The 23,859-nt window shown below is 37.0% G+C and overlaps 1 protein-coding gene across 4 annotated transcripts in view; it reads right to left on the minus strand.

Annotated features, from left to right (window-relative positions):
- Positions 1-23,859, minus strand: part of LOC117421126 (catenin alpha-2-like) — a 502,927-nt gene that overhangs the window by 320,315 nt on the left and 158,753 nt on the right. For all 4 annotated transcript variants that reach the window (XM_059034144.1, XM_034035092.3, XM_034035091.3 and 1 more), the window contains exon 7: positions 12,880-13,083. In XM_059034144.1, the coding sequence (XP_058890127.1) occupies positions 12,880-13,083 (204 nt within the window). The remainder of the gene's footprint in view (positions 1-12,879; positions 13,084-23,859) is intronic.

A 23,859-nucleotide genomic window follows, 5' to 3' on the forward strand; every position in this document is an offset into this window, starting at 1 on the left:
CACACTCCACGTGTTTCTCATTTATTTTCCACACTTCAACCCATATATTATTTTTAAAAAATATATTACGGGCTGCAGATATACAGGAAGATGATTCCTCCTCAGGGATCTGTGCCATTTTCCCTCTTGTGGTTTATAATGCCACAGAAGCCCTCGATGGAATTATTGTTCCCCCATCTACAATATTACAAATATCTTAAATTGTCACAATAGTCATACTTGTATAAACTATTTTACACATAAAAGACAGCTAGTGAATAACAGCCTTACTGATTTTTTTTAACAGGACACTTTAATAAAATTGCTCCCGTGTCAATAGCAGAAAGATAACTGGTTTGCCTCAAGAGCTAAATAACGCTAATGGAGTCAGACTAGTGTGGGGTCTGCCATCTGGCTGAATGGCTCATTAGACAGTAAATGACTCCCATGCATAAAACACAGTAGGGTCATCCTGAACTAATGAACCTTTAAGTTTTATTGTGCAGCTTATAAAAAAAATGAGCTGATGTAAATCAGTGCTATCCATATGCACAAACAACGTTTTGCTTTAGATGTTCAATACATAACCATGGACTTTAGGCCTTCTCAAGCCTTTTGTTCATTCATCTCTGTGGACCTTGGCTCAAATCCGGCTAAGACAACAGGTGAAATGGGTTTGGTGGTCAACTTAGCCCACACCGAAAAAACCTCCACACAATTAGGCACAGTTGTTCACAATACAAAAGGGGCCCAGGACTGCATGGCTAGGGGGTGTGTGGCCAGATCTGTATGAGAGAATACCAGTGCTGGCACAGTGCCCAACTATAGCCAGTGCCATTTTCTCTTGACTTTCAGGAACACTTTTAAAAAATAAATAAATAAATAAATAAATAAATAAATAAATAAATATTAAAGATTTATTACTTCAAAAGAAGGTGAAGGTGAAAACAGTTACCATATTTTTGTTAACTACAGAAACACAATAAAAAAAGTATGTTTAAGAATGTGAGTCGCCTGATGAAAATAAGGGGCTATATTTGTTTCAGTGAAATATTAATTAAGTTGCATATGCCTTTATTCTATCGGAATACATTGCAACAATAAATAATTCATTCTGTTAATATCAAAAGCAGGCGTTTACAGTTTTTGCAATAATATCATTTTAAATGTATTTTTTAGTAAAACACGTATATAACAGCACATACTTTTATCTAAAAACTCAATACAGTCAAAATGCATTCATTATGGATAAGGCCCAGTGTAAATTGTGATTTCACAGGCTGCACGGAAATCGTGAAATTAGACCAATACTGCGATTTGTACAATATTCTTAAGAAATAAAAATAAATAATTTCATAATTATTATTTGTATTTCATACAAAAAAAAAACAAACACATTAACGAAACTGTACAGCTCTGCTGTGTGCCTGCGTGTACTGTGCGCCATGCACAGTGCTGTGCAGTGATTATGTCATGTGACTATATATAATCTAGGCGGGAAATTAAAATACTACACACTGTAAACAAGAAAATGGATGTCTATAAAGATGTGTCTGCAACAGATCACATAAAGCAGTATCCAGCAGGAGTTTTACACAGCGATGGAGGTAAGCTCTTCTGTACATCCTGCAACGTTACTGTAGATCACTACCCAGAATCGGCTGTTGACAGGCATTTAGATTCAAGTATTCACTGAAAGAGAAAGGCGGAAATCCAGAGCAGTACTGCGACTGCTTTACTTGCAAACAAAAAACAAAAACAATGACTTCCATGTTCCAAAAGTCCACTGAAAACCATGAAGCACATTATATTATTTGTTTATTTAGCAGACACCTTTATCCAAGGTGACTTACAGAGACTAGGGTGTGTGAACTATGCATCAGCTGCAGAGTCACTTACAATTACGTCTCACCTGAAAGAGGGAGCACAGGTGGGATTTGAACCGGGGACTGCCTGGTTACAAGCCCTTTTCTTTAACCACTGGACCAATACTGAACATACAACCTATTTACCAATGTGCATTGTGATCTTATGTAGTAACCCCATACCTACAAAGAGATGCATTGCTTGTAAACTACAAGGACACTGCCATCGGGAGAATATGTAAATACTAAACTGTTCATTGGATAGATGTCAATATACTGTACCAGAATACTGTCAATATACTGCAACAGGGGTTTACATCTAGACCACTGTTATTGCATTATGATACACATCTGCAAACAAACACCATGCACTTGTCTGAAATCAATACCTTCAGCCTGGCTATTTTCTAAAAGGGTTTTCAGTGTTTTCTCCCCATATAAAGCCGCCCAGTATGAATGACCCCTATATGAATAGCACTACACAGTAGATTCTCTTTAATTATTTATTTTACTGAAACTTTAAATGTATACGGACTATAGGTAACACACACCCCTACAATCGACATTGTGTTGCTCTGTCTAAAGAGGAATGCACCACAACAGCATTCATAGAGTTCGATTCCAGGGCTTTCTTAGAAATAGCACCTTTTAGCGGTCAACTCCTGGCCCACCACTTTCTGAATGAATAGACTCAGCTAATATATATGATCTATAGATATTAAAAAGGTATTGCCTGGTGTGCCATATTACAGATACTGCTAAAAAAAAATGTAGTTTAAGAAAACTGATTTTCTTTTTCACTAGTTCAATAGGAGACCAAACCAGTGACCTCTCTTCTGTTTAAGCAAGTAATATAAACTCCATGCCTGAGTGATTCCATTGGCTCAGAAAAGTGAAGTTGATTCTGCATTTATAATACTAACATATGTTACAGCTAATGTAGTTAGAGCCTGGTATTTGGATGTATGTGTCCTCAAGGTAATGCAATTACATTTGCTTCCATAGTTTGATCTACCTATCAAAGTCAACCATATTATAATCTTCAGTTCGATCCAATATCAATGCTAGGATGCACTGCCCACTAATGTAATAGGTTGCAAAAACTTAGAGCAGCTGCATTACATTAATATGTCTCTGGTTAATTCTATCTTATCTACTAATTCGACTTCGCCTAAAAAGCAAGCTCCAGTTTATCTGATGACCTCAATTTGGATTCTTTGGCTGCAGATCCACAGGCATGTCGTAAAGTACATTAATGAAAAGTTTGCTACAGGAGTCTTCTATTGGAAGATAAGCTGATTCGGAATGCCTTAATTGGCACGCACAACACATTAATGAGAGTAGCCTGCCTTTTTTATGATGAAAGTGATATAATGATTGTACCTGACATTTGTAATTATTTTTGTAATGAAACGTAATGGTCCATGTTCAATTTTTTTTTTCTTTCAAGAGCTGTAACTTATGTTTTAGGGCCCTCGTTAAGAAATGAGGACCTCTATGCACTGATCATGTCTGTCTGTAGACTCTTGGCCTCCTTTAGACCTTTAGGATTTTTGTTATAATCTGATAAATGCTTGCTTTTATATACCGCGTACATTTTACAGTTTCCTCACGGTTTGGATTCATGTCTTGGGCCAAAAGTTTTGCATCACCCTATAGAACTAACAACGTTTGCTTCATAAAGTCTGATTACTGGAGGTGGCTAAAATGAAGAACACATTTCATAAAACATGTTTTAAAATACTCTGGTCACACTCTCGCTCTCTATCTCGCTCTCTCTCTCGCTCTCTCTCTCTCTCTCTCTCTCTCTCTCTCTCTCTCTCTATGTATATATATATATATATATATATATATATATATATATATATATATATATATATATATATATATATATTATCTGTATATTATCTGCTGTGAACTAAACAAATCAACTGGGGATATCTGATAACCTTTACTGAGGCACAATCTGTGGTGTAATCCTAAATCTGAAAGAACCGGAAAACAAATAAAATATCGATTTTCTTAAACAAAAATGATTATGTATAATTGTGACAAGAACCAGATTAGCTCCCACATATCTATCACACTGTAGAGTTGTGTGTTTATTTTTTCAGCCCACCCAGTCACAAGTCACTCTTACAAGTGAACTCTATTATGTAGGTACACAAAGATTGTTGGTTGGTTAGTACAGTAGCAATGTCTTTGCACACTGCCCGTCTCCTGAAAGACTTTTTATTTATGTAGAAGAGTAATGCATGATTGACAGTATTTAAAATATTTGCCAAAACCCAGGTCTATCGGTTAAAAAAATATAAAAAAAAAAAAAAAAAAAAAAAAAATTTAAATAGATCTAAGGCTGTGTTTTCGGTTATTATCGGTTAAAAACCGAAAGCATCAAGCCCTATTTATAGGCTACTCTGCTTGATTAACCTCCCCCAGCTTAAACAGAGACACGGGGAAAACATGGACACACATTCTTCCTGTCCCAGCCCACCAGCACCTCATTCCTCCCCCAGAAAACCATAGTTAAACCTTAACATACACTTTTGGCATGTTCTGGCCTGACTACACCAGTGGGTACAATGTTTTCTATGACAACCTTTTTTTTCAAACTTTACTACAAATAATAGATATTGACAATATGTGTAACACAATTGCGCTCCATCTTTTTCAAACCCTTCTGTTCTCACTTATTCTGTTTGCAATTCACAACTTCTTGACTAGTAATGGCTAGCAGTACTAGGATTCGCACCTTGTCTCCTCCACAATACTGAATAGGTAACTCGCACATCAACTAAAGCTAAAGTGATGTGCACTTTTCAATGTACTCTTTACAAGTACATTCAGCCCCCCTAACCTCTTCATAATTCTGCAATCTTGTCACAACCTTTAGCCATGGTTTAGTAAACACTAGGAAAGCAGCCACAAACACTAAATAATGTGAACTGGATGTTTACATAGTAAATAATGAACAAGTGTGTGTAATGCAAATAAAGGGCTTTATTACTGGCTACAAAAAAACAAGCAAAACAGACAGGCTGCCTCCTTATACACCTGCTCAAGAACCTGAGCTAATGAAGGTCCGTGGACAGGTTATGTGTTAATGTCACAATCCATCACATATTACCAGTGTTATTTATTGTAGCCTTCCAGCCAAGATACAGTACAGATACCATTAGCGAGACCTTGCAAACAAACCATTAAACAACAGATCTTCAGTGGCTCCAGAAATTCAAAATGGATATGATTTATCCATTTGACTTGTTCTTGTTAAATGGGGCGTTACAATTAAAACTATAAAACCTAATTACGAAAATGAATGAAACACTTTATGTATTTTTAGTTATCATCATCTGAAGAAAAAAAATACCCTCTTTCATTTACAATTGATGAACATGTTTGTACTGTGGTGAAAAACAGGGTTTCCATCACTGGACTGCCTCTTTCAGATGCATCTATTTAAATCCATGTCCATTATTTCAACATTATCCGACATGGCACACTGATAGAGTCTACTTAGGTCTCTCTTTGTATTAGTGCTGCACTATTTAGATGTACCTGTGCTGGCCCCGTGGGTACAAAGTGAATAAACTAAACTAAACTTAATAGCAAATATGTATTTACAGCACTGAGTTGTTTTTATTAAAGCCATACATGATAATACAGATACAATGTTATTTATAACCTTGGTTAGACTCAGGTGTTGTGGCAATGGCCCCTCTTTATCCCCTACCCACTATCTCTATTTAAACCCCAGGGTATGCCTTCTGATTTCTTCTCTGCACGGCTTGTTCTTCCCTCTGTATCATTGTTCACGTATGGGGGTCTCTATCGGGAGCCCCAAGGCCAACTCATACCTACCAACCCGCTCTCACTCACCAGACATTGCCTACGTAATTGTAAGGGCAATAGTTAAAGAGCGACAGTCAATACTACTGCCGCACTTTACCTCTCTATTAAGAGATGAGACACAGTAGGTTTACGAGTTTTGGGGCGCCTATATTTTGATCATTAAAATATCCCCCCCAGCTAGATCTGTCCATGACTGCTTGGTATAAATGTATTACATGTGAACCAATTCATAGTTGTTCCAAATATAAATCTAAATTATTATGGTCATCGTTATTAATTAGCACTATAGGTTTATCTGAGTTACTGTAAAGTGGCCTCAGCTTAATAGTTTAGACCTGTTTCAGCTAAACAGTAGCCGAGAGATACAGCTTTCAAAAGATCTCTTTGAGTCAGCTGGCCCCCACCCCAACATCACCACCCATATTTTTATGTTCTACGCAACGTGCCCAAAATGCAAAGAAATTCCTGCCAAAAATCACTGTCTTTTTATTAACAGCTGGTTTCTGAAGCCGTCTCCCACAGGAGTGCAGGCTGGCTCCTCTCGCTAGACCGTTCTGTTTAAAGATGACATTAGAACACCATGTAACAGATTTGCTTTGATTCTGGCTAACTATTGATCTTGTGTTCCAGCTAAGGCCTCATCCTTACAGGATGACTTTGTAAACTGACTCCTATTAAATAACAATGCATTCAAAACTGAATGCAATGGTAATTACTTTATTTAAAAAAATGAATCAATTCCAAAATAAATTCACTGAGTATCCTTGATAACTACCTTGGACCTTAATAAAGCCAATGTGTTATCCTTCAGTGCACTAAAGAATGAGGGCATGTCTCTTTTAAATAGCTTCAGACTATTATGTGCCACATTTCACTACCTGAAAGATTAAATCTCACTAACCAACTCTCTAAATCCTGTTTACAACTTGCACAAAATTGTACTTCCCCCAGCACCTCTCGTCCGAGCCAGTAATGCATTACAGTGTAGATCAATTGATAGATTGTCCTGTCCAGACTGCAGTAACTAAATCAGCCAGTCCTGATGATTCAGCAGTGATCGAGGAGTCAAGCCGCTGTCACCAATCACTGATCACCGGGATTAGGACAGATATGGACATTTTGCTGTCACTTGAACCTAATTTATAGCCAACTACCACATTGATTAACCTTGTGCAGTTCCACGGTACCTTTCTAAAAAAAAATTAAAATACAGCATACTGGAACTTGATTCAGAGTTCCAGTGACCCCAGTATTGCAGTCTCATTGTTGTATTCTAAATATGTTTTAATGTTCTCATTTATAGCAGTGACTTTTATTGTGGATTTTTTTTTCAGTAATATTGTATTACAACATGATGTCATGTTCAGAGGAACTTACAGTTAGAAATAATTGAAAATTAATGAAAAAAAGAAGACTAGTGGTATTCGGTTTAAATTTATGAACCCAAAATGGCAGATAAACTGTGCATATTAGCTTCCTACACTTAGCTATAATATAACCACTGAAAGCAATTCCATTTTTATTTGCATTAGCAGTAAAAGTGAATGCAAACCAGTTGGCGAGGAAGCATACGTTACCAACTTCCTCTAGGACAAATACTGATCTAAAGCAACCCTCCCACCAATTTGATTAGATACATCTTAGATAAAACACTGGTTACTCAAATCCTTGAGAAATTAACGTCAAAGCAAAATTGGTAATACAGTCGCAGTAACAAGTAGTAAGGGACACATTCCAACAAGTCCTCACAATAGCCAATGATGGAAAAAAGCTGAGAAAGGTTCAAGATGATGGCTGCATTCCTTTTAATGTAAAAAAGTAAAAAAAAAAAATACACAAAATGCAGTGTCAACTTAATGTACTATTCATTTTGGGAATAAACAAAACAATGTTTAACTTGAACTGCTATTTGGCATCTTTTGTTTTGTAGTTAATTCACTGGGGTAAAGTAAGTCCTACACAACTTATTCTTTACTCCTGGGATATTTTTCTACTTTAACATGTTATATATTGTAACGTCTTGCTGTAAAATAAAGGCACACACAGAGGCCACGCCCCCCCTGCCCCATGCTGCTATGCTGTCTCTGCCTGGGTTCTGAACAATATAATGGCTTTTATTACTTTTTGAAAAACAAACGAGGATCCAAACGAATATTTAAATTATGAGCAAACATCCGAATATGAAAATCATGTGTTCGTCCCAGCACTGATATTAACCCTAAATGAAAACAGAACATCAAGATGATGTACTATTTATTTTAGTCAATTTTCACCAGCAAGTTTATAAAAACGGTTAATGTATAAAATATTATGGACTCCTGTTAAATAGAAAGATACACCAAGACATTGCCCTTGTTCGAACGCTAAGTCCACAAAAAAAAATAAATAAAACACTGTTCTGTTAACATAAGAAAATGTACAATCAAACATTAACATGTTGATATAACCTGAAGTTTCTGTTTGTAGCATGTTGCGACATGGATGGCTTTGTGGTGATGTCAGACCAGGAAGAAACACACAGAGTGAATTGTGAATGTGCTGCATGAGTGGTTTAATACAGGAACAAAGAAACAGGTTGAACAAAACAAAACACTAATACAAAACAAAACGGCACAGTGGCCGAAACAAACAGACTAACACAGAGACACGGAACACAACAAGTATTGTGCTGTCCTCCTCTCTCTCCCGTACCTCCTCGCTGTACACCCAACCCCGAGAGACTGATTTGTGCATCTTACAGCTGTGCCGGGATTCAATTACTAATTAATCACTCACTTGAATCCCAACACGTGAAATGATTGTGCAATCCCTGTGCCTAAATATAAATATACAGTTTAAATCACCCGTGCACCAATACACACCAGCAATAACACACTACATAAAACACAAAACACAAAATGCACACAGGGGCAGGGCACCCTGCCACACATGTTCATTTACAGAAGCAGCATTGTTAAATCTTGGTTTCAACTGTCGCCATGGCTTCTCAAAATTGCCAAATTATTAGCCAATGCAAACTGCTGAGTCTCCATTTTAAACTTGCTACAATATAACAGAATGACTAATGGAATCTGACGAGAGTTTTGATATGGTAGTATGCAACACGTGCAAGGGATATAATACAAGGCAGCTCATTTCTGCATGTTATACTGTTATACACAGGGTGCAAGTTATATTATATTATATTATATATATATATGAATTGTAAACGTATAAGTAAGAATTGTTGATAATCATGAATTTTATGACAAGACAAATAAGGTAAGAATCATGTTCAGCTTTCAGATGTTTCTATCGATTAAAGGATATGTTTTTTTTTTGTTTTTTTTTATGGCTCAATTCAGATTTATAAAACAATCACCAGGCTTCAAATCACAAATCATCACAATGTCCGCAGGGCTGTCCTAGTACTATTTCAACTTGTAAAATTCTGTGCAGTCAGTAAGTCAAATACCTAAATTGTATTGCTACAGATACTGTAATTATTTAGTTAATTAAGTAACCATGAACACCTCCCTTGAGGCCAAAATAATACAAGTTATACCACTATATATATATATATATATATATATATATATATATATATATATATATATATATATATATATATATATATATATAATATAAGTTTATATAAAGTAGTGTTAATTAGAATTAATACAGATTCAAAGATAGAAGTAAAAATGATGTCACAATATATAGAACACCATTACATCATGTAAAAATAAATCATGAATTTGAATGTAAACAATAACAAGTAGTTGTCATGCCATCAAAAACCTATAAATACCTCCAATGTTTGGATTCAAACACAGGCTCCCTTGAGAAAGATATGTACAACATATCGAAACGTATGACAGCTGGCTCTTTGAGCTAATATATATGTATATATATATGTATATATATATATATATATATATATATATATATATAACTGGTTAACAACATCACATGTGTATGACATAATACGACAGCTACAGCAATGCATGTTAGAGAAGCTGTGAGGTTTGGATTTAAATCTCTCAAACTGGGGTTAGAAAGAGATGACAGCTGCCAGAATTTCAAATGACTTTCAAACAAATCAATTGTCAATGTTCCAAGTTCGACAAGAGTTCACTTCTACAGAACTATGAGCCTAAAAACTGCTTGTATAGTAACAAAAAAAACCCCAGAAAATACTGTTACTACAGTCTTTAATTATTTCCTTTTGAAAAAGGTAAAACAGGTAAAACATCTGCTGATTTTACAAAACTAGAAACAATTATATTGTTCTGTATTTCAAGTTCTCTTAAGCAAACTCAATGTAATATGTTAAATCTTATAAGATTAATATGATTGTTATGTCTTTTCCAAAAATAGGAGATTGGAGGAAACACATAAAAATGTGGCCCAAGGTGTTTTAATAATAGTAATTATTTCCAGTTCTGCAATTCACTAGATTTAAAGATTGCATGGCAAAATGTAAAATGTCAGTGTTCCAGCTGGGTGTAGTAAAACGTTCCATGTTATAAATTGATGCCAAAGCAACCATAAGGTTCTAATTGCTTTAAATATTAGACATATTGTCAGAGTTCCGAATAACATCTTTTCTATTATTAATACATGGACAGGCTTCATTAGTATTCTCTGAACATGCATTGAGATTTATGGGGAAGGTAACTTTGTAATACATCAACCTGGCATGTTTTCTTTTGTTTGTTTTTTTGAGTTTGAAATCTGTTTTAAATAACAAGCATCCTTAAATATTACTCAGTCATTCCAAGTAAAGTTACTTTAAAAAAAAAAAAAAAAAACCATTTAACTTTAAAACAATAGTTCCCAAGGAAATTTAAAACATATTTTTATTTTATGAGAAACCATTCCACAAATGTAAACCTGGGAGTAGGGAGGGAGCCGACCTGCAACCAAGCACACCACTATAATCACACTGACAAGAGGCAAAATCTTTATCAGCAGTGCAACACACAACGCTGCTTTTACTGAAGTCATCACAAAGCAATTCATACCCATAAACCAAGTAGCTGGAAGTTAATTAAAAAATACTTGATACAACTCAAGCTATAAACTGGTTCACTTTCATTGTTAAATATTTCATCTTGCCAATATATATTTTAAAAGGCTTAGTTATAACCTTATCATTCTGGCCAATACATTATTGAAAAGGAAATGACTACATTCTTAAGGACCCACTGCAGTGTGGTTAGACCAAGCAATATTCATCTTCTAATGAATACTTTCCTCCATTACACACACAAGGCTTATTCAGAAAGGTAAATATATTTAAGAAAAGGGGGAAAAAGTACAACTATATATATATAGCACAGCTGGCTCTATGAGCTAATATATATATATATATATATATATATATATATATATATATATATATATATATATATATATATATATATATATACACAGACATGCTCAAATTTGTTGGTACCCTTACAGCTCTTTGAAATAATGCTTCATTCCTCCTGAAAAGTGATGAAATTAAAAGCTATTTTATCATGTATACTTGCATGCCTTTGGTATGTCATAGAATAAAGCAAAGAAGCTGTGAAAAGAGATGAATTATTGCTTATTCTACAAATATATTCTAAAATGGCCTGGACACATTTGTTGGTACCCCTTAGAAAAGATAATAAATAATTGGATTATAGTGATATTTCAAACTAATTAGTTTCTTTAATTAGTATCACACATGTCTCCAATCTTGTAATCAGTCATTCAGCCTATTTAAATGGAGAAAAGTAGTCATTGTGCTGTTTGGTATCATTGTGTGCACCACACTGAACATGGACCAGAGAACCCAAGGAGAGAGTTGTCTGAGGAGATCAGAAAGAAAATAATAGACAGGCATGGTAAAGGTAAAGGCTACAAGACCATCTCCAAGCAGCTTGATGTTCCTGTGACAACAGTTGCAAATATTATTAAGAAGTTTAAGGTCCATGGAACTGTAGCCAACCTCCCTGGGTGCGGCCGCAAGAGGAAAATCGACCCCAGATTGAACAGAAGGATAGTGCGAATGGTAGAAAAAGAACCAAGGATAACTGCCAAAGAGATACAAGCTGAACTCCAAGGTGAAGGTACGTCAGTTTCTGATCGCACCATACGTCGCTTTTTGAGCGAAAGTGGGCTCCATGGAAGAAGACCCAGGAGGACTCCACTTTTGAAAGAAAAACATAAAACAGCCAGACTGGAATTTGCTAAAATGCATATTGACAAGCCACAATCCTTCTGGGAGAATGTCCTTTGGATAGATGAGTCAAAACTGGAGCTTTTTGGCACGTCACATCAACTCTATGTTCACAGACGAAAAAATGAAGCTTTCAAAGAAAAGAACACCATACCTACAGTGAAACATGGAGGAGGCTCGGTTATGTTTTGGGGCTGCTTTGCTGCGCCTGGCACAGGGTGCCTTGAATCTGTGCAGGGCACAATGAAAGCTCAAGACTATCAAGGCATTCTGGAGCGAAACGTACTGCCCAGTGTCAGAAAGCTCTGTCTCAGTCGCAGGTCATGGGTCCTCCAACAGGATAATGACCCAAAACACACAGCTAAAAGCACCCAAGAATGGATAAGAACAAAACATTGGACTATTCTGAAGTGGCCTTCTATGAGTCCTGATCTGAATCCTATCGAACATCTATGGAAAGAGCTGAAACTTGCAGTCTGTAGAAGGCACCCATCAAACCTGAGACAGCTGGAGCAGTTTGCTCAGGAAGAGTGGGCCAAACTACCTGTTAACAGGTGCAGAAGTCTCATTGAGAGCTACAGAAAACGTTTGATTGCAGTGATTGCCTCTAAAGGTTGTGCAACAAAATATTAGGTTAGCGGTCCCATCATTTTTGTCCATGTCATTTTCATTTGTTTTCTTATTTACAATATTATGTTGAATAAAAAATCAAAAGCAAAGTCTGATTTCTATTAAATATGGAATAAACAATGGTGGATGCCAATTACTTTTGTCAGTTTCAAATTATTTCAGAGAAAATTGTGCATTCTTCGTTTTTTGTGGAGGGGTACCAACAAATTTGAGCACGTCTGTATATATATATTAAAATATGACAATATGCCTGTCGTTATTTAAGTATTAGGTTGTGTTTAATAGCCAGGCTTGCTCCAGGCAGTCTTTAAAAGTAGCAATAAAGGAACCCCTATTGTAGATAAAATTGTGACTTACATTATTCATGTACTCGCTTAGCAAATCCTGCAGGGCCTGTCGCACAGCATTACACTCGGCCACAATTCTCTCCCGTCGGTCGTCACGTGTGCACGAGGAGTCTGCCATCAGCGCTGCTCCACTGATGATACTCTCCAAGCGCTCCTCCAGGGACGGCCTGAAGCGGGCTTCACTGAAGGTCAGGGGATCTAAAATTATCTTGTTCTGAAAAAGAAAAGAACGCATTTCAAATAAGCAGTGTGGAATTCATTGAGCATTGGCCAGTCATACAGTACATCTTTGCACTTGAACTCGCTCTACTGAGCTACTCTTCTTTACAACTTTGTTTTAGTTGCTACTTCTGCTATTTACAGATGGCTAGAATAGTTTATCATCATAATAATAATGATGAGGTGTAAAGGGGCTGAGGCCCTGCACATGTAAAAATGTATATATTGCGTGTGTTGGTGTGTTTCATTGTGTAAATGATGTTGTATACGGCTATGGCCAAACATTTAGCATCACCTAGAATTTTAGGATTGATTACATCATGCCATCAAAGAAACTACAAAATGATATTGCAAAAACATACATGCCAACAGTCCCTATATGGTGGGGACAGTCCTGATTTCCTAGCAAATGTCCTGCGTCCCGATGCATAGGAAGAAAGTCCCGATATGTACCCATAGAAAGAAAAAATCATTTATTCTGCACAGTAGAGTCAGTGAAAACCACACGATGTGCTCTTCGTGTGGCTGACACATCTGCTGATCACTAAATTATACAAAGGTAAGAAGGCTTCATTATGTCTATTTTTACTGTCATGATGGTCGTGTCGTGTTGACTTGGGGGGGATACGTCTATTATATGATAATGCGTATGACTCCTCCCATGTGTATGATGCATATGGATAACTGATTGCGTTTGTTCTGGGGCTCCTGTTCAGTATACATGCCAGAACAGCAGGTTGAATCTGCTATCCCTGCCGCTTACCTTGACTTCAGCGCTACACACACTATTGAAACCTAGCCGTGGCAAACACTGCAAATCAAAACAAACAAGAGGGAGTTGTGTTGCTTTGTTTTAAACATATATTTGTAAGCTATTTAAATCTGGCAGCAATTATTGCAGCAGATGGTTTCTGAAAACGTTAAGCAACAGTAGGCTGGAGACAAAACGAAGGTGACCTTCCAGGATAGTTTTAGGACAAGAGAGTTACAGCCTTCATGAGTTTTATGAAGCTTTGAAGGCCTGAATGCAGAATATGATAACCCTGTTTCATTGTTTAAGTTGCTACAAAATAGACATTTTATGAGCTCTATAGTGAACACATTACAATATTGATGGCAGGAATGTTATATTTTTATGACTGTACAATTTTAATAACTTATTCACAGTAGTATGTTCACTACTATACTTTTAAATGCTGAAGTCATGCAGAGGCTGCTGTTTTTTTATTGATAACAAGTAGAATTATTTGTCAAGTAGCAGTTCCCTGTGGTGCTTGTGCCAGTATATAAAGCTCTTTATCCTGGAAGCTTCTTGAAATAGGAACTTTGTAAATACAGTGTATGTGCAGCAACCTTGTATCTCTTACCCACATCAAGGGAACAAGCAAGTCATAGAAGATAATTTTCTAATGCTCCATGTTTGAAAGACTCCTCTACAGAAGACCTGAAACATGCCATTACCAAATATAAAGTAATACATGAAATATGTGGTCATGTTGTTTAAAATATGAGAAGTCCCACTATTTAGACCGGGAATAACTTGGAATTCCTAACATTCTGTTATTGTACAGACGTTAACTTGCTCTGATGGGAAACCATAAATATGGTGCTGCTCGGAGGAGTTTGATACTTCAGTCATGAGTCCTTCACCAGCAATTTAAGCCACTTAGTTGAAGACAAGATAACCTGTGATAACATGCACCTGCACCAATGGGTTCAATTTAGAAGTTTCTACTTAAAAAACTTTTTATTATATCAAAATCTGCTAAACTGCAATGGGCTTGATTCTTTTTTTTTCACAACAAATACCAAAAAAGTACAAGTACAAGTAAAATCAACTAGTATGGTGTTTAAACAGCTCCTACATACAGTGGTCTATTTTAAGGATCTAAACAGAGGCTGATCTTAATACCACCCCCTCAGAAATGATAAACCTGGTCTTTCGTTGTTGACCTCAATTAAATGTACTTTTATGAATGTTCCTTAATATTGTCAATACATCGGTCAATGAATCCCAATAAACCCCAGCTGTTTAGCTCATTAGAGTATGTAGCTTCAAATGACATGTTCTCATCTTTACTGCTGCCTTACCTTTCTATGACATTTGCAATCATACTTGGTGGTTTGTTCTTATTGCAATAACAATAGTGTTTGTTTGTTTGTTTTTTTAAGTCTGCGTTAATATGATTTCTCCTGGGTTCTAGTTACCTGTCATAGATATATTTAATATATTTAATATATTAATATAATATATTTATGTAATACATTTAATATATGACAGATAAACCCTTTGCAAACTGCTGTACAATCGAGTGCTTTCAACCTTTTCATCTCAAGTACCAGTGTTTCCAGCAGGGACCACCATCACTGTTTTTCATTATGGCAACAGTACTCTTAAATTACTGTGCCAGCTTCTTTGGCTGAAGAGATATTGGGCCATATGCATAACAGATGTTACCGAGAGATTGTATCTAACCAATTGTCGGAGGTATGCAAGTGAGCAGTGTCCCCTACTTAAGACGTCAGTGGCTACACTGTCTGTTTACACCGTCACGTTCTGGCTACAGGGACATGTCTGGAGACAGACAGGTTGTCCGAAATATGTCAGGTTTAAAAAAAATAATAATTAATTGCAAATGAGAGGTTAGGGGCAGTGTATGGTTTTTTATTTAAAAAAAATACATATTATATTTTTTAAATAGCTTATATATATGCACATGCCTTCCTGAAAAAGAACTGTAACCAGAAATGCAATTTTTGTCACAGTTCATGATATTTAACTTTTTGCTGAGTTGAGAAAAAAAAGGATCCTCTAATCTTAGCACATGTTTCCTTCAGTATTGGTGTCACCACTAATGTAATATTAGGTTTGAGTTACAGGATACATACTTATACAATACCATGTGAAAGCACTATAGTAGCCATGTTATTACTAGATCAAATACCAAGACAAAGATAGATATGGAAAAAAGTAAACTTCAGAAAAGTTACATCAACAGCATTCACATTGGAACAGAAATCTAAGATAGTTGCAATATATTCAATTTGAATCAAGGCATATAGTGATTGCTATACAGAGGTATTGATTTTTTCCACAGAAAAAGGATGGCTGTTTTTTTTTTTAAATGTAGTACTAGAGGCACAAAACAATTCCAACATCGCAAAAGTAGACAAATCTAAATCTAAAACAAAATGGCCAAAATGGTTTAATAGATCAATTAAAAAAAAATATTCAGCGAAAAAAGGCACTTTACAGAGCATTTAAAAGGGACCAAAAACAAAGTACACAGAAAGAGTACTTGGAACTGCAAACACAAGTCAAAAAGGAAGTTAGAAAGGCCAAGAGAGAGATAGAAATCAATATTGCTAAGGAGGCTAAAACCAATTCCAAAATATTTTTCCAATATTATAACAGCAAGAGAACATTCAAAGAGGAGGTTAAATGTCTGAGAGACACAAATGGCAAAATCATAGATGAAGACAGAAAAATAGCAAATATATTAAATGATTACTTTTCACAGGTTTTTACAAAGGAGGACACGGACAACATGCCCGACATGTCGACCTGTTCCTATCCAATTTTAAATAACTTTAGCATAACAGAGGCAGAAGTGTTAAAGGGACTAGGAGCTCTTAAAATAAACAAATCCCCTGGGCCAGATGAGATCCTCCCAATAGTACTCAAAGAAATGAAAGAAGTTATTTACAAACCGCTAACCAAGATCATGCAACAGTCTCTTGACACAGGGGTTGTACCGACAGACTGGAAAATAGCAAACGTAATACCGATCCACAAAAAGGGAGACAAAACCAAACCACGTAACTACAGACCAATAAGCCTTACGTCTATTATATGTAAACTTATGGAAACTATAATAAGGTGCAAAATGGAAAATTACCTATATAGGAACAATATCCTAGGAGACAGTCAGCATGGTTTTAGGAAAGGGAGATCGTGTCTAACTAACCTACTTGACTTTTTTGAGGATGCAACATTGAAAATGGATAACTGCAAAGCATACAACATGGTTTATCTAGATTTCCAGAAAGCTTTTGACAAAGTCCTGCATAAAAGATTAATTCTCAAACTGAATGCAGTAGGGATTCAAGGAAATGCATGCACATGGATTAGGGAGTGGTTAACAGGTAGAAAACAGAAAGTACTGATTAGAGGAGAAACCTCAAAATGGAATGAGGTTACCAGTGGTGTACCACAGGGATCAGTATTAGGTCCTCTGTTATTCCTAATCTACATTAATGATTTAGATTCTGGTATAGTAAGCAAACTCGTTAAATTTGCAGACGACACAAAAATAGGAGGAGTGGCAAACACTGTTGAAGCAGCAAAGGTCATTCAAAATGATCTAGACAGCATTCAGAATTGGGCAGACACATGGCAAAATAAATTTAATAGAGAAAAATGTAAAGTATTGCATGCGGGCAATAAAAATGTGCATTATAAATATCAAATGGGAGATAGTGAAATTGAAGAAGGGAACTATGAAAAAGACCTAGGAGTTTATGTTGACTCAGAAATGTCTTCATCTAGACAATGTGGGGAAGCTATAAAAAAGGGTAACAAGATGCTCGGATATATTGTGAGAAGTGTTGAATTTAAATCAAGGGAAGTAATGTTAAAACTCTACAATGCATTAGTAAGACCTCACCTAGAATATTGTGTTCAGTTCTGGTCACCTCATTACAAAAAGGATATTGCTGCTCTAGAAAGAGTGCAAAGAAGAGCAACCAGAATTATCCCGGGTTTAAAAGGCATGTCGTACGCAGACAGGCTAAAAGAACTGAATTTATTCAGTCTTGAACAAAGAAGACTATGCGGCGATCTGATTCAAACATTCAAAATCCTAAAAGGTATAGACAATGTCAACCCAGGGGACTTCTTTGACCTGAAAAAAGAAACAAGGACCAGGGGTCACAAATGGAGATTAGATAAAGGGGCATTCAGAACAGAAAATAGGAGGCACTTTTTTACACAGAGAATTGTGAGGGCCTGGAACCAACTCCCCAGTAATGTTGTTGAAGCTGACACCCTGGGATCCTTCAAGAAGCTGCTTGATGAGATTGAAGTTTGTAAACTTTCTTATGTTCTTATGTTCTTATGTACTTTGAAGTATGTTTTCCTGAATGCGCATTCCATTACATATTTTATGTTATTTTTTATAATTATTTCGATTTTACAATTGTGTATGTAGGCCTACATATAACCAGTTTACAGCTGGTTACACAATATTGTCTTTTGAAATGTTTATTTTATTATAGGTTTTCATTTTTTTACGTCATGCATTACATGTCATTACATTTCGAAAATAAAGCCTCAAGGGGCTCTTCTAAGGGAGAGACCTGGCAATAACTGACAGACAAATTGATTGGGATAATATATTTGGAACTTCCAAAAACCCTAACCACCAATGAATCCACCTTAAGGTCTGTCATAGATCTTATTTGACCCCCCGTAGAAGCTTCCTTATGGCTATGATCTCGAACCCACACTGTGGATTCTGCTCCCTGGGTGTCACTGGCACTTTACTACACATTTTATGGGACCCCCCGTAGAAGCTTCCTTATGGCTATGATCTCGAACCCACACTGTGGATTCTGCTCCCTGGGTGTCACTGGCACTTTACTACACATTTTATGGGACCCCCCGTAGAAGCTTCCTTATGGCTATGATCTCGAACCCACACTGTGGATTCTGCTCCCTGGGTGTCACTGGCACTTTACTACACATTTTATGGGACCCCCCGTAGAAGCTTCCTTATGGCTATGATCTCGAACCCACACTGTGGATTCTGCTCCCTGGGTGTCACTGGCACTTTACTACACATTTTATGGGACCCCCCGTAGAAGCTTCCTTATGGCTATGATCTCGAACCCACACTGTGGATTCTGCTCCCTGGGTGTCACTGGCACTTTACTACACATTTTATGGGACCCCCCGTAGAAGCTTCCTTATGGCTATGATCTCGAACCCACACTGTGGATTCTGCTCCCTGGGTGTCACTGGCACTTTACTACACATTTTATGGGACCCCCCGTAGAAGCTTCCTTATGGCTATGATCTCGAACCCACACTGTGGAGTCTGCTCCCTGGGTGTTCCTGGCACTTTACTACACATTTTATGGGACCCCCCGTAGAAGCTTCCTTATGGCTATGATCTCGAACCCACACTGTGGAGTCTGCTCCCTGGGTGTCACTGGCACTTTACTACACATTTTATGGGACCCCCCGTAGAAGCTTCCTTATGGCTATGATCTCGAACCCACACTGTGGATTCTGCTCCCTGGGTGTCACTGGCACTTTACTACACATTTTATGGGACCCCCCGTAGAAGCTTCCTTATGGCTATGATCTCGAACCCACACTGTGGATTCTGCTCCCTGGGTGTCACTGGCACTTTACTACACATTTTATGGGACCCCCGTAGAAGCTTCCTTATGGCTATGATCTCGAACCCACACTGTGGAGTCTGCTCCCTGGGTGTCACTGGCACTTTACTACACATTTTATGGGACCCCCGTAGAAGCTTCCTTATGGCTATGATCTCGAACCCACACTGTGGATTCTGCTCCCTGGGTGTCACTGGCACTTTACTACACATTTTATGGGACCCCCCGTAGAAGCTTCCTTATGGCTATGATCTCGAACCCACACTGTGGATTCTGCTCCCTGGGTGTCACTGGCACTTTACTACACATTTTATGGGAATGCCTGGATGTCCTTGTCTTCTGGTGCTGTGTGGCCTCTACTTTGTCCAATTTGCTTGACAAGGATTCGCCACTGGAACCTTTTTATTGCTTAATGATGACTAATGTTCTATAATTACTGTTTTTTTTTTTTAATATAGACAATGAGTCTTGGGAGGCGAGGGTGACAGGTTGCCTAGAGGGGGGAATGGGGTATATCTATTGCACAGTGTCTGTTATACGAATGTGACATTCTGAATATTCTCTTTTCATAAACTAATAAACAATTCATCTGGAAAAAAATAATAATATTTGTAACCATAAAACTTCAAATAACGAAATACTGTAAATAAAATATATCATATCTGAACCATGAAAAGCCTAATGGATTTTAGATCAGGTCCTGCTAGTCTAGTTTGTAAGCTTTTTATTTTTTCTTCCCAGTGAGAGCAAACATTTTTTTCATTTGAGAACAGTACCCCTCATAAATACAGCCGACAGGGGGCGAAACCACGGACCAATTGAGAACAATGGGCTATCTCTGAACGAGAACAACCAATGAGAAACACCCCACGTGGACTCTGGCACAGCCCAAAATAACCAAACTAACCAATCACAGGGTTGAAGAGAGAATCACAAAAAGCCGCGTGACTTTCAGAAACGCCGAACTCCCCAGGAGACAAACGGCGCGTCCCACACTAAGAAAGGTTCCCCACAGAAGGAACAGCGCTCCAGGCAAGAGAGAGCGCTCTCCACGCAAGGAACAAGTCTCTGAACTTTGACAATCAGAAGGAGTGCTGAAGGAGAAATGGAAGCTGAACTGTTCTGAAGAAAGTTACTGAAGTCATGGCAGCATAATTGCTCGAATTAACGGAAGGCAAGGAAGAACCAATGTTCTGAATAATGTCTAAAATCATCTTCTGAGGAAGGGCCCTGCCATCTGTCCTACGAGAGACTGAATCAGTAAACAACAGAACTATTCCCAGTTCAACTGTCGATCAACAAGCTGATCTCCAATTGAAAATAACTATTTGTTTATTGCGAGCTTAAGCAATACAATGTGTAAAGTACCGTCTTCTTTCATTGGAATTTCAGATCCATAGAGCTGCAGTATTCATCCACAAACATTGACTTGTTTATCATATTAAATACTTTATGACTCGAGAAAGTAACTGTAGTAAATGCTAGTGGATAAACTGTTCTGGGAATAGAATATAACTTCCTGTTTTAGAGTGTGTAAGAAATGTATTTTGTTTGTTGAAATGTGCAACTCAAAGGTTGCTTCATAAATGCAGAGAATTTGATCATTGCCCCATTTCTGAGTTAATTTGAATATATAATCATATTATTATGATTGATAACATATTATTAGTTTGGTACATCACGTCTAAACTAAATTAACACGGTAAAACTAATTTGCTAAATTAGGTACTCGAATGTTGGATTCCGTTCTGAATGGGAAGTTGAATTAATTCCTGTGCATATTGACATGATCGATTACAACGAGAAACGGGTATTGGAAATACTAATGCAAAGTAGACACTTTGTGTGATGAGCCATATTTAATATTAGTATATTAACCATGTATGCTAATGATGTCATGGTCGTTGTAATTGTTTGACTATGGAATCAATGAACTGTACACGACGCATATCTCTAACCAACAGCCTTTCCTTTCTGTAATATTAGATTATTATTATTATTAAATTATTCTTAAATTGTTTCTGACACGTGTGAATGTCGGTTATTGTCAAGGGAATCCGAGTTCTACATGATCCCAAACTTAAATATGGTATATCTCATTTATTACATTTTGACATTCTTAAACAGGGCGACTAGACACTAATTTATGCCCAGTCCCTGACCATCTTCCGGCGCCTCCTCAAGACTCACCTCTTCAGACAGCACCTGTAGAACTCCTCTTTTCCCTCTGGACACATCACTCTTTCTTAAATGTGCTTTACTTGCTCTTATCTGCTCCCTATTTTACTGCATTTAAACCTGTACTTTAGAGTACTGTAATCTGTCAAGTGTCATTTAATCTGTAGTATTTTGTATTTAATTATATTCTGATGTAACTATCACTGACACTGTTATCTGCTCCGTTATTGAATCGTATTTTGTCATATACTTGTACTTGCTAGAACCAAATTCATTGTATTTTATCTTGCTCTTAATTGTATTAATACTTGTACTGTGATTCTTGAAATGTATTTTTGTTTACGACTGTAAGTCGCCCTGGATAAGGGCATCTGCTAAGAAATAAATAATAATAATAATAATAATACAACAATTACCACCCTTTTTTTAGTGCGCATCTATACAACAATTACCACACTTTCTGAGTATGCACATCAACAACAATTACTGCACTTGTTCTTAAGCCAGGTCCACACCTGAGCGATCAGTTACGCAACCTGGTTGCGTGCTACTGAATCGCTTATATGTGGACTTTTCTGCAACCAGTTGCAAGCAGTTGTGCAACTCGTTGCTTATAGTAGAGACAAGCTCTACTTTCAAGCGATCTGCTCAGCGATTTGTAGTGACGTTTTTATCACATGCACGGTTGCGAAATATGATTGGTTGTTACAATCTCCTGACTTGTTTACTTTCCTGTGGTAAAGAGGTGGTGAATTTAAAAAGATTTAAACTATTCAAAAATATTACCACACTTTTTTAGTGTACATCTATACAACAATTACCGCATTTTCTGAGTGTGTGTATGAACAACAAATGGGTAGAAACAATTGGCGAAAATACTAGATTCTGATTGGCTGAGACCTTCTCTCTAGCCATTAGATACCTGGTGATAAAACAACAGTGCCGAACTTCTTTCTCCGAAGCGGCCTCATCACAGTAAACAAAATCAATACGCCAACTGCAACTGTACGCCAAGGTAAATAAAACCACTTGAGTCAGTCAGTATGACAGCAATCCCTGAGATTAACTACAAACATTCCACAGCTAAAAACATTGAAAAAGAAAACAAAATGTCAACATCTTGCCATACTGATGTCAATTAAGCAGATTTAGACAACCTAGAAATGAATGGAATATGAAATGGACTATGAACGTTTTCCGTGACTGGCTAACTGAAAAGAACATTGACACTGATTTAAAAACAAAATGTCACAGCAGCAGCAGCTCCCTCTACTGGACAAACCCCACACATACACGTTGAAACAATGAATAGCAACATCCAGTTCAATATCTACAAAGCTTAAGCAAGAAACTATTATCGAAGCCCCCCAAAAAGAAAATATTATACAAAATGGTTTCAAATCAAATATTGTTAAGCTAATAATTTTAGTTAATGTGGAACTACTTCTTCTCCCAGCGGATGTTTACACAAATAAAAAATATACAAATAAAGTTTAAAGTCTTCTTTATTCACCAACAAACAACACACTCATAAACCCATTTAATAATAGCAATAATACACTCTAGAGTCTGCGTGTTATCATGAGATATCACCACTTCTTGGGTGGTTGAAGGTGCCTCACAACACACCCAAGGCGTGGTGATACACCATGATAACACACACCCTGTCGTGTATTATTGCTTAATTACCGCACTTGTTCTTAGGCGCAGTTTCGGCTTCCGTACTTTACCCGGCTGTACACATGTCTATCTCCAATGGGATGCTGCCGTTTCTGAGCCCCGAATGCCTATCACTGTAGGCTTAAACACAGTCCCTTTTCAAATCACTGCAACTGGACACACTTCTGAAATTAATTGCATTAGCACGTCCAGCATTCCACATGTGAACTGTAATTGATGGGCTCCCTGTCACACCTTCATACTGACATTTCTGTCTATAAAACCATCTTTCTGATATTGCATTGGTGTACTCTACCACGGCATTCATGATTTTGCACTGTACATTTCTGCAGTTTAGCCTAAGTGAATTTTGCATTGCTACTTTCCTAATCCCTGTATCCCACATGTGAGGCAACATCCTATTTTAAAAGATGCAAATACCTTTTTTGAGACATCCACAGGAGCCTATTTTGTTGATCTAAACCACAGTGGATATTAATAACGCCAACCTATAACTTGATAATAACAT

Source organism: Acipenser ruthenus, chromosome 1 (genome assembly GCF_902713425.1).
Source record: "Acipenser ruthenus chromosome 1, fAciRut3.2 maternal haplotype, whole genome shotgun sequence".
In the NCBI taxonomy this organism is placed as follows: domain Eukaryota; kingdom Metazoa; phylum Chordata; class Actinopteri; order Acipenseriformes; family Acipenseridae; genus Acipenser; species Acipenser ruthenus.